General features: G+C 38.2%; 1 protein-coding gene across 1 annotated transcript; it reads right to left on the reverse strand.

The window, feature by feature from the left end:
- Nucleotides 1-2,921: 2,921 nt before the first annotated feature.
- LACC1 (laccase domain containing 1) lies at nt 2,922-11,073 on the reverse strand. Its single transcript, XM_007466466.1, has 6 exons — nt 10,520-11,073; nt 9,738-9,916; nt 8,476-8,641; nt 5,453-5,678; nt 4,140-4,300; nt 2,922-3,106 (listed from the first exon to the last, which is right to left on the reverse strand). The coding sequence occupies exons 1-5, from the start codon at nt 11,067-11,069 to the stop codon at nt 4,141-4,143; spliced, it is 1,281 nt and encodes a 426-aa protein (XP_007466528.1). The 5' UTR covers nt 11,070-11,073; the 3' UTR covers nt 2,922-3,106; nt 4,140.
- Nucleotides 11,074-15,489: the final 4,416 nt, after the last annotated feature.

The following is a 15,489-nucleotide window of genomic DNA, read 5'->3' on the forward strand; positions in this document are numbered from 1 at the left end:
TGATTTACAAACTTATCGTCTTACTAAAACGACAACTTATATTTTCTATGTGCAGTTTTAGTAGTGGTGCTTAGATTGAAAACAGAACAAAACTTATTAAAAGTCATCACTGTAGTTACACCCTGAAAGTCCCAGAAACCTATATACCAATGCTTAAAAATGAGAGAGATCTTGTAGAGGCAATAAGATATGACTATTTAACAACCAACACTCTGTTTTTGAGTTAATGAATCAATACTTTTCACTCAGTAAAAGAGCAAGGAGACAACTTTTCATTCTATGCTTTGACACAGATAATGCAAAATCATAGATAATCAAACATAATTTTTATTTGGTTTTGGAGTATTTTGGTACATAAAGTAAAACATGGCTGCCTAACACTCTGCATTCAACAAAATAATACACAGTGAAGAACTGGAAAATTATCCATCTTTCTCAATGGAATTATTTCTTAATCTTATTGTTACCATGAAACGAGTATTTTACATGAGTTTGATTGCATGAGTTTGTCCTATGATTTGTATTTAATGCCTTCCCTAAATTGGAAGAAATGAGGTATTTTATATAAATTTCACACTGAGCTATGAGTTACATAAAAGAATTAAACAACCTTACAACACATATCACAGTATTAAAATTGTTGCTTTATTGAATGTCACCTTTCACTGGATATTAAATATCTTGAGGGCCATAACTATAATTTTTAACCTACCCTAGCACCTCAACAAAATTTTGACTGAGTGGATGAATACGTGATATTAACAAAAAGTTGCAAAACTTTAATTTAGATAGCTCTGATTAACTGTAAAATCTGAAATGATATTTGGAGTCACAAGATGTGGGTTCAAATCTTACTTTATCACAAATTATGTGATTTTAGCCTCTACCTGAATGAGGCTCAGTTTTCTCATCTGAATAAAAGGAACAGCACCTGACATGTACTTCAGGGTACCTGTAAAGGTAAAATGAGGTAATGGACTTGAAAGTCCTTTACAAGTACCAAACAAATGTAATTTCCTGCATATTCAGGTAAGAAATATATGTATGAAATAAGAAATCTTTTTAAGGTACAGTGTGACAATTCACATTAAAAGTATGTACCATACATACCATTTTTCCCAAGTGAAAACAGCCTAACTCCTCTCTTCAGCCTACAAATACACTTAAGACTACTCATCCCCCCTCCCAAATACACACACACACACACACACACACACACACACACACACACACACACACACACACACACACACACACACCATGCTTCAAAATACAGCCCTCGGTGCTTTATTTTCTCCAATAAATACTAGCGACGAAGGGTTGACACTGGTGCAAAGAACTGAAATCTGACTCCTCCACCATGACCTATAGAACAGCTTCAACATGGTTAATCCATTGGTTTCTTCTCATTTTATTTTCTCTCTGAAGATTTCTTTTTTTTTTTTTTTACTTACTTACTTACTTATTTATTTTTGTATTTTGGCCATGCTGAACGGCATGCAGGATGCTGACCAGGGATCAAATCTGGGCCTCCATATTGAAAGCACCAAATCCTAACCACTAGGCCACCAGGGAACTCCCTGAAGATTTCTTTTCCTCTCATATCTATGCTGGCTTCTTTCTCCAAAATGACTATACATTTTTTTCTTCTAGGACCAATATTTTTGACTGGTTCAGCTTCTGGCTCTCCAAATGCAAGTGTTGCATGAGGTTTCATCCTTGGACCTCCCTTCTTCTCACTCTATGTTTCTACAGAGATGATCCAGCCTATTCCAGCAGACTCGGGCATTGCCTCTGCATAGCCAACTCCCAAATTGCTGTCTTTTTCGCGACTCCCTCCCAGGTTCCTGGTCTCTATTTCTAATTATTGACCACATAATTTCCATCTGGATGTACTTCAGTCTGTGTGTCAATCTCACTATCCCTCCCCCTTGCCCCAAACCTCCTCCCCATCTTTGCTGCCACTCTAGGTAGTCAGCCAAGCAGAGACTGTGGAGGCATCAGGGACTTCTCCACTCTTCCTCATCTCTTACCTCCATGATCTAGGAACAGGATCTGCAGATTCCATCTCTGAAATGTCTTGCTAATTCATCTACTCTTGCCTCTGTTTTAATTTCCACTGCATTCAGGTTTCATTATTTCTTTTTAAAAGTATCATGACTGCCTCTTAACTAATCTCTCTGCTTTAGTCTCTCACAAATTAAATCCATCCTGTTAAATGCAATGCCAAGGACGTAAAAACACTCTCCTACTTTCTATGCTTACTCTTTGCCTGGAAGATAAACTCCAAACTCTCTGACACAGCATTCAAGACCTGAACTAATCTGTTTCTAACCTGTTTTTCCAGTAACTCCTGACCACACCTTTCTCTTTCCAGAACATGTTATACACGTACAGCTTCATGCCCTAGTTTATGGTATTCCCTTTACCTGTTGTGGTTGTTCTTTATTTGTCAAAAGCCTGTACATCATCTTTCGGGCGCATGTGGTAAGTCATTTTCTCTGTAATACCTTCTCTATTCTGCCTTTCACATAGAATTAATCCTCCCTTCTCCTGTACTCTTTGGCTATTAAAATTAAAGTGTTAGAAGTGTTTATCTCTTCCACTGCATTAGACTCAAAGGGAAAAAGTATTACTCATCTTGATTTCACCTATGATTCACACAACACTTGACAAATAGAGGCTACCCAATAAATACTAAACTGAATAGACCTATTCCTGATTTACATAACAAATACAGAGTACAAACTTTAAGAATAATCCTTATCTGTGTAACATATAAACTATTGGGTTGGCCAAAAAGTTCATTTGGGTTTAAGTAAAAATAAAAGACACATTTTTCATTTTCACCAAGAACGTTATTGAACAACGTATTCATTAACTGAGCAAACCTTTTGGCCAACCCAATACATCATATTAATTTTGTGTCAGTTATTGTTAGAATCAATGAAATCATTTGGCTTTGGATAATAATGAAAATATATCTGAAAGATGAATTATTCATTATAATCCTTTTGGTTTTAAGTATATCAAACTGCTAAATTTCTCTCTTTCAGTTGGTTTGGAAGGAAGCAGGAAAGAGTTATGCAAAAATCCAGTCAAGTATCTGTAAAAATACATAGAAATCAAATATGAGGAGGCCATTAGTAGTGCTATTAAAATATCAATGTAAGAATCACTAAATTTATCAAAGCCTTTTGTATATTAAAGAGTTAAAGACAATGTAAAGCCTAAAAACAATATTAATTCATTTTAAAGTAACCTTAAAGAAAATCAGGTATATGCTAAAGGGTCAGTGCCAATTCACTGTTGCAAAATATTTTTTGTATAACTAAAAAAAGAAATCCATCTCTAAGAAATACTAATTTAATGAAATTACGCTAAATCTTGCTCTATGATTGTGGCTCAAGTGTCAGCAAACTATACCCTGTGGACCAAATCTTTATTTTGTAAATAAAGTTTTACTGAAGCTGGACATACTCATTCATTTCTGCTCCTGTCTGCTTTTGCTCTACAAAAGCAGAGTTGAATAGCTGAGCAGAGACTACATGTTGCACAAAGCCTAAAATATGTACTATCTAGCCCTTTAAAGAAAACTGACCAACTCCTACTATAGATAATCAGCTGGAAATTTGGTTGTAAAACCAGGCTGGTCTGTGTATGTATTATTATTATAGAATTTCGAATTTTTATGTAAAGATTTCTTCTCAAAAATCAAAAGAAGTTAAAAAAGAAAGATATAAAGATGTTATGATAGAAAATATACGGATGTCAAAAAAATATATACAGATATCAAAAAAAGAAAATACACAGATGTCAAGTACGTAGGAGAGTTAAATGGCATATATAACATGATTTTTTAATGAAAAAAATATTTTATTTTTATACTTTTATATATACTTATAATATATTCTTCATTAACTAGGAAAAGAAGTAGCTGCTCTTTATATTAGAGTATGTCACAGAAAATTAACTGTCCTACTACTATCGCTTTACTAAAAAGTAGAGAATTAATTCTTCCTATAGGAATAAATAAATAAATAATTAAATATAATTAATTATTTTTTAAAATGAGGGGAGGGAAAGGTGGAAAGAGGGAGGAGAAGGGAGGGGGAGCAGGGCGAGAGAAGCTACTATACCTCATTCTCTAATTGATATGAAGCCAATCTGTGTACCAAAGTTAAGGCCATCTCGGACATGGGAGAAAAACTTGTCAGGATGACAGGAGGTACAGAGGTTGAGATCTTGGTTCTGGTCCTGAATATTCTGTGGTAGAATTCCTCCCTGTTCTAGAAGAATCCTTAGGATGAAGATTTTTCAAAAGACAGAAAGTTTACTTTACCAACAGCCAAAGCAATATGGGAAAAGTATGGATATTGGTGTAAAAGAATTCTGGGAAAGATCTGCTTGGAACAATGCAAATTGTTATTCAGTTACAGAACAAGGACAAGTCAGGAAATGGTAGATTCCACCACCATTAATCACCTAAGTTCATATGTGAACTGTATAACCTCCATATTGTCCTGCAGACATGATCTGGGTATAGGATTCTATAAGCAAAATCAAGTACTTATTTAAGAAGAAACTTTTATAAGCAAAATCAAGTACTTATTTAAGAAGAATCTTGAAGACAAGATTCAATTGATTCAGACAGAGCGTGCTTTGTAGTCATCTGGCTCTCCCGCCTCCTTTCCTTCTATTAACCAGATTTTTCACAGAAAACTTGCTTCTCCTTAAACACTTCATGGTATGAAATATGACTATAAATTAGTGCACTTATTTCACAGGTCACATTTAAGAATCAATTTCAATCCTTTCTACTTATGTACTAAATGAGGCAGAATCTGGGTAAGGTTTTGCTGACTGGAAAAGAAACACGATTCAAATCAGACATCAATTTTCCTTTGTAGAAATGACAAATAATTTTTATTATCTATTAATAGCAAAATTTCATAAATTCAAAAATGCAAGGGACCATAAAAAACTTGAAAGTATCTATGTGTTTATATTATCTAGTATTTTTGCTGAAAAATATATTCCTCCAGTTAATTAGAGAATAAGAATAATTTTAAAATATCAGTTTCCTGATAGTTCATTATATTTAGGAGAATTTAGCTGAGGAATGTCTGTGAAGTGCCATTCTTTTCTATAAAAAGTGCCAACTTTTCTATATGACGTTTAAGTAGATCTCTTAAAATTAAATGCCAGCTGTTTCTTCCTTCACTTTTAAATCAATAAGAGATACCAGATCAAAAGACTGCTGTTATTCAAACTTAAATGAGAAAAGATTTCCTATTTAAAATTAGTTTTTGTGTAAGTGTATATGTCAGCTACTTAAATACCTGCCACCTGAATTTTTCTTGGAGTTACTAATTGTTTTCTAAAATTATCTTCATTTTAGAAGCAATAAGCAATAATCAAACATGCAGCTCTGGACTGCAATCAAGCATACCTCGTGGCTTTACGGATGTCAACATAGGGATTTGGTGAGCCAAAGAGCCGTACACATCCGGGATCAAGATTATGAAATGCCTTTGCTGATTCCCTTGGAAGAGTAAAACAGCAAGGTCCTACTGAAGGCCCCAGTACAACAGTAATGTCTTCCAAACTACAGCTGTATTCTGCTATCATAGCATTCACTGTAGCCATAGCAACACCTAACAAAGTACCTCTCCAACCTAGTAAATAAGAAGAAAAAGAGATAAGCAAAGTTAAAACATAAGAAAATTTCATCATAATTTATATCTAAGTTAAAAATGAACAGTCAGTTTGTGTATTTTCAAAGTCCAGAAATAGTAAATGAATCACAAAATTAATTAATTAAGCCAAATAATCAACTAATTAATTAAAATACTGGTTTTTAAATGAGGTATATTATACAAAGCACCTGACACAGAAGAGACATTTAATGGGAGGTCCCTTCCACTTCCTTTTTAAAATGTTCTATACTTTCAGTTTCCACTGGAATTATATCTTCTTAGTCTTCTCTCTCTCCTTCACTTTTTATGCACACTTTTAAAAATCATGGGAAAAAACACATACCATTTTAACTGTTTACAAGTGTACTCTTCAGTAACGTTAAGTCTATTCACATTGTTGTGCAACCAATCTCCAGAACTTTCTCATTTTGCAAACTAAAACTCTAAGCCCATTAAACAAGAACTTGGCCTTTCCACCTTCCCCAGTCTCTGGCAACCACCTGTCTTCTTTCTGTTCCTATGAATTTGACTACGCTAGGTACCTCCTATAAGTGGAATCATATAGTATTTGTCTTTTTGTGACTGGCTTATTTCACTTAGCGTAATATCCTCAAGATTCATTCAATGTTGTAGCATGGGTCAGGATTTCCTTCCTTTTTAAGGCTGGATAGTATTCCATTGTATGAATTTTGCTTATCCATTCAATCGTGGATGGACACTTGGGTTACTTTCACCTCTTAGCTATTGTGAATAATTCTGCTATGAAGATAGGTGTGCAAATATCCTGCCAACATCCTGCTTTCAATTCTTTTGGATATATATTCAGAAGTGGAATTGCTGGGTAATATGATAATTCTATTTAAAAATTTTTGAGGAACCATCATACTGTTTTCTATAGGAGCTGCACCATTTTATACTCCCACCAATAGTGCATTATGGTTTCCATTTTTCTTCACCAACACTTTTTAAAATAATATTAGTCATCCTAATGGGTGTGAGGTGATATCCTGTGGTTTTGATTTGCTTTTCCCAAATTATTAGCGATGTTGGGCATCTTTTCACATGCTTGTTGGACATTTGCATATCATCTTTGGAGAATGTTCTATTGAAGTCCTTTACCCATTTTTCAATGTTCTATTGAAGTCCTTAACCCATTTTTCAATCAAGTTGGTTTCTGTTGTTGTTGAACTGTAGGTGTTCTTTATATATTCTGAATATTAACTCCTTAGTAGATATATGAATTGCAAATATTTACTCTCAATTGGTTGGGTTGAATTTTCACTTTGTTTACTGTGTCCTTTGATGCACAGAAGTTTTTACTTTTGACAAAATCCAATTTATCTATTTTTACTTCTGTTGCTTGTGCTTTTGGCATCATATCTAAGAAGTCATTGCTTAATCCAAGATCACAAGGATTTACAATTACACTTTCTTCTATGAGTTTTAGAGTTTTAGCTCTTACATTTAGATCTTTGATCCATTTTGAGTTAAGTTTTATATATGACGTAAGATAAGGGTCTAACATTATTTTTTTGCATATGACTATCCAGTTTTCCCAGTACCATTTGTTAAAGAAACTGTCCTTTCCCCATTGTATAGTCTAGGTACCTTGTGAAAAATCATTTGACCATATATGCAAGGGTTTATTTCTGGGATGTCTATTCTATTCCACTGCTCTATACGTCTGTCTTTATACCAGCACCATACATACTGTTTTGATTACTGTAGCTTTATAACAAGTTTTGAAATCGAGACGTGTGAGACATCGAACTTCATTCCTTTTCAAGACTGTTTATCTTTGATATTTTTGAATTTAATGTTTCAAAACCCAGGAAGTAGCAAATAATATTCCCATTTTATATCCAGGAACTAAAACTTAAATTTTAAGTAACTTTTGACAATGTCACTGACTTCTAGTCATTCATTACTTTAGCTCGATAAAAAGAAAAATGCACCACTTTCTTATTTATCTATAGTCTAAAATGCAAAGTAATCGTTGATTTACAAGCAGAAGAAAATCTAAAAGATCATTCTTCATTTTACATAAACTCATAACCACTGGTTAGTCTAAACAGTATTTTTTTTAAAAATCACCAGAAAACAAAATTCCATTAACACAACACAGAACCTAAAAATTCTTTGTTCTTATCTTTAGAGAATAGTTAAAGCCACTAGACTACAGCATACTAAACTAAATGCGGTTTTCCAAACATATCTTGCTTTTTCTTACCTCCACACCTTTACACATGCTGCTGCATTTTCATAAACACCTTCTGCGACCCGACATGTCTCAACTTCCTATTCCCTATTACCTGGACTTCAAGGGTTCTCAACTAGAGGCAGTACAACTCCCTGGGAGTGTTCTGAAAAGCATGGAGGCTTTATTTTTTTGGTTCTTACAACTCTGAGTGCTACTGGCATGAAGAATTTCAAAAAGCCAAGTAAACTTGGTCTGCAGTCAGTGTAAGACTATCTTGCCCCAAATGTTAATAGCACCCCTGCTGAGAAACACTGGCACCTAGCCAAATCCTATAAATCCCCCAGGAATCAGCCTAAGTACTGCTTTCTTTGGGAATTATACTCTGATTCATATAATTTGACTTAGGGACTCCTTTTATCTGCTCCTGTCCTAAGAGTCTGCTAGCTCTTCCCTATCTTTACACTTATCACCATGGGTAGTAATTAACTATTTGTAATGTCCATCAGAAAGAAATTATAACTTTTCCTGTACCAAAAAAATTGGTAAAATCCTAGATGTTAAATTAACTACACTTACCAGAGTGAGCAACCCCACATGCTTTTCTGACAGGATCGGCAAAAACTATCGGTATACAGTCAGCACCAAGAGCCGCTATTGTGACTCCTCTTTGATTTGTGGTGATTCCATCGTAAGATTCAGGCTCCTTCCTTCCCATAATCCAGACATCATTGGCATGATCAGTCTAATACCAAAGATGTGAGAAAAAAATGTTTTGAAGATAGAGTTTCTCATACCATAAGCTTTTCTAAAAGTATGCATCTTGTACAAAATAATATAACCAGTTTAAGGTTACAAGCATTCATTAAATATATCAGGTCCATATATGATAAAATAACAAACTTACTTATTTAACTCTATGATATGATAATCTCTGCATATTTTCCTCAAAGGAAAGCAGACTTTTACATTTAACAAACATTTTAAAAAATTCAAAATAGTCCATCCATCATGAATACCTCCCCCTAGAGATGGGTAAATCTCTAATTGCAGTACTTTCCACAAAGTACTAATTTACTGAAAGAAATTAAATTTCCAAATCAATGATATTTTTACTTTTCCTGGAGTCAAGTAACGCTAGAATTCTGTAAGAAACAATTATCTCATCAGTTGTACCCGAGTTCCTCCTACTATTGATTAATAATGGCTTTTCTCTCCCACCAAGCAGGAACCTTCCTTCTAAATCAAAAAGGGCAGTGGTACTATACTCTGAGAATTCACTATACTTTTAGATGTGAGGAGCTCCAGGTGAAATATATATATATTGTCATAGAATTGATCTTTAGGTTATGGTATACAGCTCTAAGAAAAATAATCACAAACATTATCCTAAATCTTAGATAAAACACTAGATGCAAAAGTTAAAGCCCACGTAGTCATTAGCAGAGTCAAGAATATACTTTAGGTACTTCCCCGGTGGCGCCGTGGTTAGGAATCCACCTGCCAATGCAGAAGACACGGGTTTGATCCCTGGTCCGGGAAGATCCTACATGCCACGGAGCAACTAAGCCCATGCGCCACAACTACTGAGCCTGCGTTCTACAGCCTGCAAGCCACAACTACTGAGCCTGCACACCACAACTATAGAAGCCTACACGCCTACAGCATGTGCTCCACAAGAGAAGCCACCACAATGAGAAGCCCACGCACCGCAAGGAAGAGTAGCCCTTGCTTGTCACAACTAGAGAAAGCCCGCATGCAGCAAGGAAGACCCAACACAGCAATAAATAAATAAATAAGAATATACTTTACATCTTCCAAAATAGGAAACAAAATTGTACCTTTATTCGGTAAAATTTCTTCACATTAAATCCTGCTGCATTCCCCAGCCTACGCAGATTTTCTTGAACAACAGCCTTGGGATCTCTCCGTTTGGAACTACTGAAGAGATTGAATGAGCTAAGAGTTGGTATGTAAGATATCCCACCTGTTCTTGTAGTAAATCCATGTATGAAAATATCTGTTGAAGATAAATAATGAAGATTAAAAACATGACATACAAAAGACTATAAGCATTACAAACCCAGTCTCTCATTAAGACTTTCCCTAACCACCTCAACCTGCATTAGTTTATCTGCCTTCTAATTTCTACAGCTCTTTATACCTCCACCTATTCTTATGACATAATGCTTTGAGTTTGTTTTACCTTCTCTGTGAGATTATTGCTCTTCAAAGGGTATCTTCTGTTCCATTTGTCTTTGTTATCCCAATAGCATATAGCTCACAGTAAACTTCATTCTTCTGTGAAAGCACCAATGAGTTAAGGTTTCAGAATTTCTAAGTGGGAAATGCTTACGGTCATAAATCTCATTTAAAAGGAAGGCTGGGGGATTTGTCTTAAAGCTGAATTTGCATAAAGAGAAATTATTTACTTAGGGTGGCTATCCCTTGACACCCCTGACACTACAAGGCCATGCATGACACTCCCGTGTTGTAACTGATGCTAATGAACACATAAATTCACAACAGTCTACAAAAGAAAGAAGCAAAAAGAGGTGAACAACCTGTAAAGAAAGACTGGTTTTTCACATCCAGTAAAAACAACAGATAGTGTTTAACGTACCTGGGATCAAAGGAGATGTGATAATGGTTAATTCTCCTTTCAGTGTTGGCAAACTTCTCAAATATGTTTCTATTTCATTCTGGATTGCTTCTAGTTCTTGAGCTGTGATTATGTTTATTTCAGTAGGCTGTTTCAAAAGACCTCCCCTCAAAGTCATCTGTAAATCTTCAAACTCAAAATTGTAAACATCAGTGAAGAGTTGACCAATAAAAGCCATCATTAATGTCTTCCGGTGCACAGGCACAATTACCTTAATGCTGCTCAAATTTTTTTCATCAATTTTTTGTTTAATGGTATACAATGAGGCAGCCATGCTGGGATTGCTAACAGTCTCAAATTCTCTCAGTAAAGCAGATAATCCATTGCTTGTTTCTAATTCACAATTATCATGGTCACAGCTGATGTTACTGCAACACATTATGCAAAGGAACTTGGCTTTGGCACCATGGTGGTTTCGGACAGCATTCAATGTCTTTAGTAATGTCTGATGACAGGTTTTCTGAGAGTTTAATTTCAAACCAAAGAGATCTATCAACACTGCTTCTGCCATCCTTCAACACTGTACAAAGTTCTTCAAAGAAGGTTTTTGTGCCCCCCAAAATCACCTGTAAAGAAACATTAGCATAAGTAAGAATACAAAGTTATATCAATCTCCTTATAGTTACAACAGAAACTTGTGGATGGGTAAAAAGAATTGCATTGACTTAAAAATGTAACCAAAATAGTGAATCTAGACTCCTCCCAGAAAAGCTAGTGCACTATTTGTCAGAACCAGGACAATGAAAAGCAAAGCCATCTCTTAATTCATTTTGTGAAAGTACTTTACATCTTTCCAGCAGAACAACAGTTTTTGTTTTGTTTTGTTTTCAGGTAGTAATTTTTTAAAAAATATCTTTATTGGAGTATAATTGCTTTACAATGGTGCAGGTAGCAAATTTTAAGCAGGAAATTACTTGTTGACTTAGACAAAGTCCTGTATTTTAATTACAGGGTGTCAACTTATTGATATATCATTAATCCGGATATGACTGGTTTGCTAATTTACATCCCTTCATATGAAATACCTGGGTCTCGAGTTCAATAGGTTAAAAGGAGCTGCACCTAAAAATTATTAAATTCTTGCTTTTTTTTTCCTTGAGAAAAATTGCATTTTGTTATTGTTGTTTTTCAGAAGCAGACTCACAGATACAGAGGACAAACTAGTGGTTACCAGCGGGGAGAGGGAAGGAGGGAGGGGCAAGATAGGGGTCGGAGATTAAGAGGTACAAACTACTATGTATAAAATAAATAAGCTACAAGGATATGTTGTACAGCACAGAGAATATAGCCAATATTTGATAATAACTTTAAACGGCATAAAATCTATAAAAATATTGACTCACTATGTTGTACACCTGAAACTAATATTGTAAATCAGCTATACTTCAATTTTTTTTAAATGCGTTTTTAAGGAGATAAAAGCAGACTCCAGGATTCACGCCGGACTCAGGTATGGCAATTATGTCACAAGCAACCGCAGTTTGGATCAGGTGTGCGTCCCACCTGCTCCCCTCTTCACTCCTCGCGCACAGATCTTCTCACCCCAGCCCCTGCCCTCCCCCACCCCAGACTGCCGGTCTCTCTTTGGTGACCCCTTCGGTGACCCCCTTTGCCCCGGATGGTTTTCTCCTGCCGCCACTCCTAACCCCCTCGCTCTGGACCGTGAAAAGCCCCACGACGCCTCTGCCACCCGCCCGGTCCGCTCTCGGCCCCGTGGGGCGCAGATCCTCACCTGCTGGACTCCTCCCGCCCCTTCGAGATTTTCCGACGGCCAGACGCACACCCAAGGCCTCTCCGTCCTCGCCCGTCTCGCGTCGCCTTGCGCTGCACACTCGGTGGGCGGCGAGCTCTGAGGCGTCTGCCGCCTCCAGTCCTCCGCCCGAACGAGACCGGGAGGCCGCGAGCTTGTGCCCGGGCGCTGAGCGGGCGGCGCCCGTCCCGCCTCACCCGCCTGACCGCGGACTGACGGAGCCCCCGCCCGGCAGCCCCCTGACAGCCGCGGAGGCCGGGCCGGGGGGCTGGGTGCCGGGGAGGCGGGAGCGACCCGGGGAGCGACCCTCGGGTCGGACGCGCCAGACCGCGTGGAACCGTCAGCAGTTCCGGGTCAGGAGGGCGCCAGCCCGCACCCGCCGCCCGGCGTCAGGAGGAGGAACGGGAACCGGAGCAGCGCACTGACCGAGTGACCGGAGCCAGGCGGGTCCGCGGGCCGGTGGCTGGGCGGGGCGCGAGGGAGCGGGGCGGGCCTCCTGACTGGGCGCGCGGCCTAGCGGCCTCGGGTCGATGACCTCCTCCTGCTGCCCGGGGTCGATGAAGCCCTTTCCCGGCGTCCGCGCTCCCAGTCGGGCCACAACGAGTCGCCGGCCTGGCAGCGCGGTCGGGACACTAGGTTTCCACCCCAGAGTCCAGGCCTGAGAACCTCCTTGCGTTAGCACTCGGCACTCTGTCCCATCCAAGTTCAAGTAACGTGCCTCCTGAGGTAGACTTTTTATTTTTTTAACGGTTTTGCTTTAGTTGTTTCCAGAAACGAGTTGACTGAACCCCTCCTTTGCCTTTTTGCTGATCCTGCCTAACTTGCTGACTAAACTTTACGGCTCCTGCACGTGTGTGGATAAACTGAGGTCCTAGGTGCCCTTTGAAAAATACGCGCCAGGAGTAGAAAATTAGAAGGCACTGACTCTTAGAGTTGTGATAAAGATGTAAATTAGCATCCTTTCTCTGCCCTGAAAGAGCATAACATTCATTTATTTAAAAATATTGAACAGCTCCTACGTATATGGAAGGCAGACGCTCTGGCCAAGGGGAAATATCTCCAACCTTCAAAGAGTAGGAGAAAGGATGCTTCCTGTGGAACTGGTTATGACGGAAGGAAGGGATCCCTTTCTTCTGACAGTCGCTCAGACGATAAGTGCTGAAGAACCTGTCCCTGAGAGAAAGAATCTCAGCCATCTGGGAGTTTAGAAGAGCACCTGAAGTGGGCAGGCGCTGCTATTCTATGGCGTCACCAACCCAGAATAGGAACCCACTGTTCAGTATCTGGCAGATGTTTCTGTCAAAAATTGTACTTTCATCATTTTTGCTGGACATTTATTAAGAGCACTGAGTGCTATGTGGTGCACCTGATCCGCTCTGCCCTGAGCTTGCTTTATGTTAAATATTACTGTAAGCAAAATAGAGGTCTTTAGTTAACAAAGCTAGGTGAAAACATTTATCTCTTTTTATAGACAATGGTGGGAATTCATTTTCTGTCGTGCAACGGTAACAGTAAAAAAGTTAAAAAAGAAATATTTCAGAATAGGGAAGCTGTCAGGGAAGAGAAAGTTTGCTGTTATATTGTATTTATATACCATTTCCTTTCACCATCTGGTACTGGGCTGTGGCCTCATCTCCTAGCACTCTCTTACCTCATCCCCATTCCCCCCACTGCAGTGGCTCTCAATCCTGGCTACACCTCAGAACTACAAGTAGAACTTAAAAAATAAATAAATCCAGGGAGCTTCCCCCTCCACCACCTCCAGATATACATTTGAATCAGAAACTCAGGGAGTCAAGTCTCACTCCGGGAGTCAAGTCTCGGCCTGTTTTGCTTTGCTTTTTGTTTTGTTTTAATCTCTACAGATGATTCAGATGCATAATTAGATTTGAGAAAACAACTTCCCTATTCCCAAGCCACTCAAACTAAAGGCTGTTCCTTGGAACACCGTATGATTTCATCCTTCGCATAAGCTATCCCTTCTGCTTAGAACACTCTTCTCTTTATATGCTCTTTTTAGCTGTTACTTGTTCAAGACCCTTCAAGCTCAAACATCATCTTGAATCCCCATCCCCTCGCTAAGCAGAATTAACTGCTTCTTTTAGCATTTTGTTTGTATAGGAGAAGCTCTCTCATAGATGCAATCTGTATCCATAACCAAGCAGTACATTGAAAAAGTCAATTAAACATTAAATTGTGTACCTCATAAAGATGAACATGGTAGTATATAAATTATATCTAAATAAAACTGTTTCAAAGGAAAGTCAGTTAAACCAGAGAGTTATGAAAAAGTATACCATAATACGTTAAGCAATTTTTAACCTAAAACAACTATATGCTTGTTTGCCAATCTGTTGAGAAGGTCCAAGGCCTTTTCTTTGCACATGGCCTCCTGATTAGAGTTCTGCATCATATCTCTTCCATAAACTACACTTCTCAACCATCAGCTAAGCTTTCCCAAGATTCGGTTCCTTTAAGAGGAAAATAATCTAGAGGGACTTGTGAAGCTGAGTGCAGATTTCTTCTTTATAATCATTTATAGTTATCTCACACATTCAAACAACTCACCTTAGTTGGGTCTTTCCAAAATATTAAACATAGCTTTTAAAGAAACAACAAACTTTATTTCCACACTATTTCATTGGTTTACATAATATTTAATTAAATTATGAAAGCACAGTGACAAGTACAGCTGGCATAAACAGGTTCAGGAACAAACACAAGTGACATTGTCAGATGTACAGCTCCACTGGTAGGAGCAGAAGCGGGCAGACTCACTGGAGAGTAGCTTTCTAACCCTTTAGCATTCAGCATGCGCATTCAACGTGATGTGGGAATTAGCAGCTTATGATTTAAAAGGAAACAAAATGAGTCAATTGGTTAGAGGTTAAGTGTAGGTAGACTAAGAGAACGCCTACTGTTCCTCTACATTTTCATTATTTGACTTTCCATCTATTTACCCCATAGAGACTTAGAGCATTTTGGGGGCAGAGAGAGTGCCTGGCTGTTGAGGGGAACCATTGGGAAAATCCCCAGGCATTCTTTTTTTTTTTTTTTTTTTTTTTTTTTTTTTGCTGTACGTGGGCCTCTCGCTGTTGTGGCCTCTCCCGTTGCGGAGCACAGGTTCCGGACTCACAGGCTCAGCGGCCATGGCTCCCGGGCCCAGCCGCTCCGCAGCATG

This window comes from Lipotes vexillifer, unplaced genomic scaffold, assembly GCF_000442215.2.
Source record: "Lipotes vexillifer unplaced genomic scaffold, Lipotes_vexillifer_v1.1 scaffold384, whole genome shotgun sequence".
Lineage (NCBI taxonomy): Eukaryota > Metazoa > Chordata > Mammalia > Artiodactyla > Lipotidae > Lipotes > Lipotes vexillifer.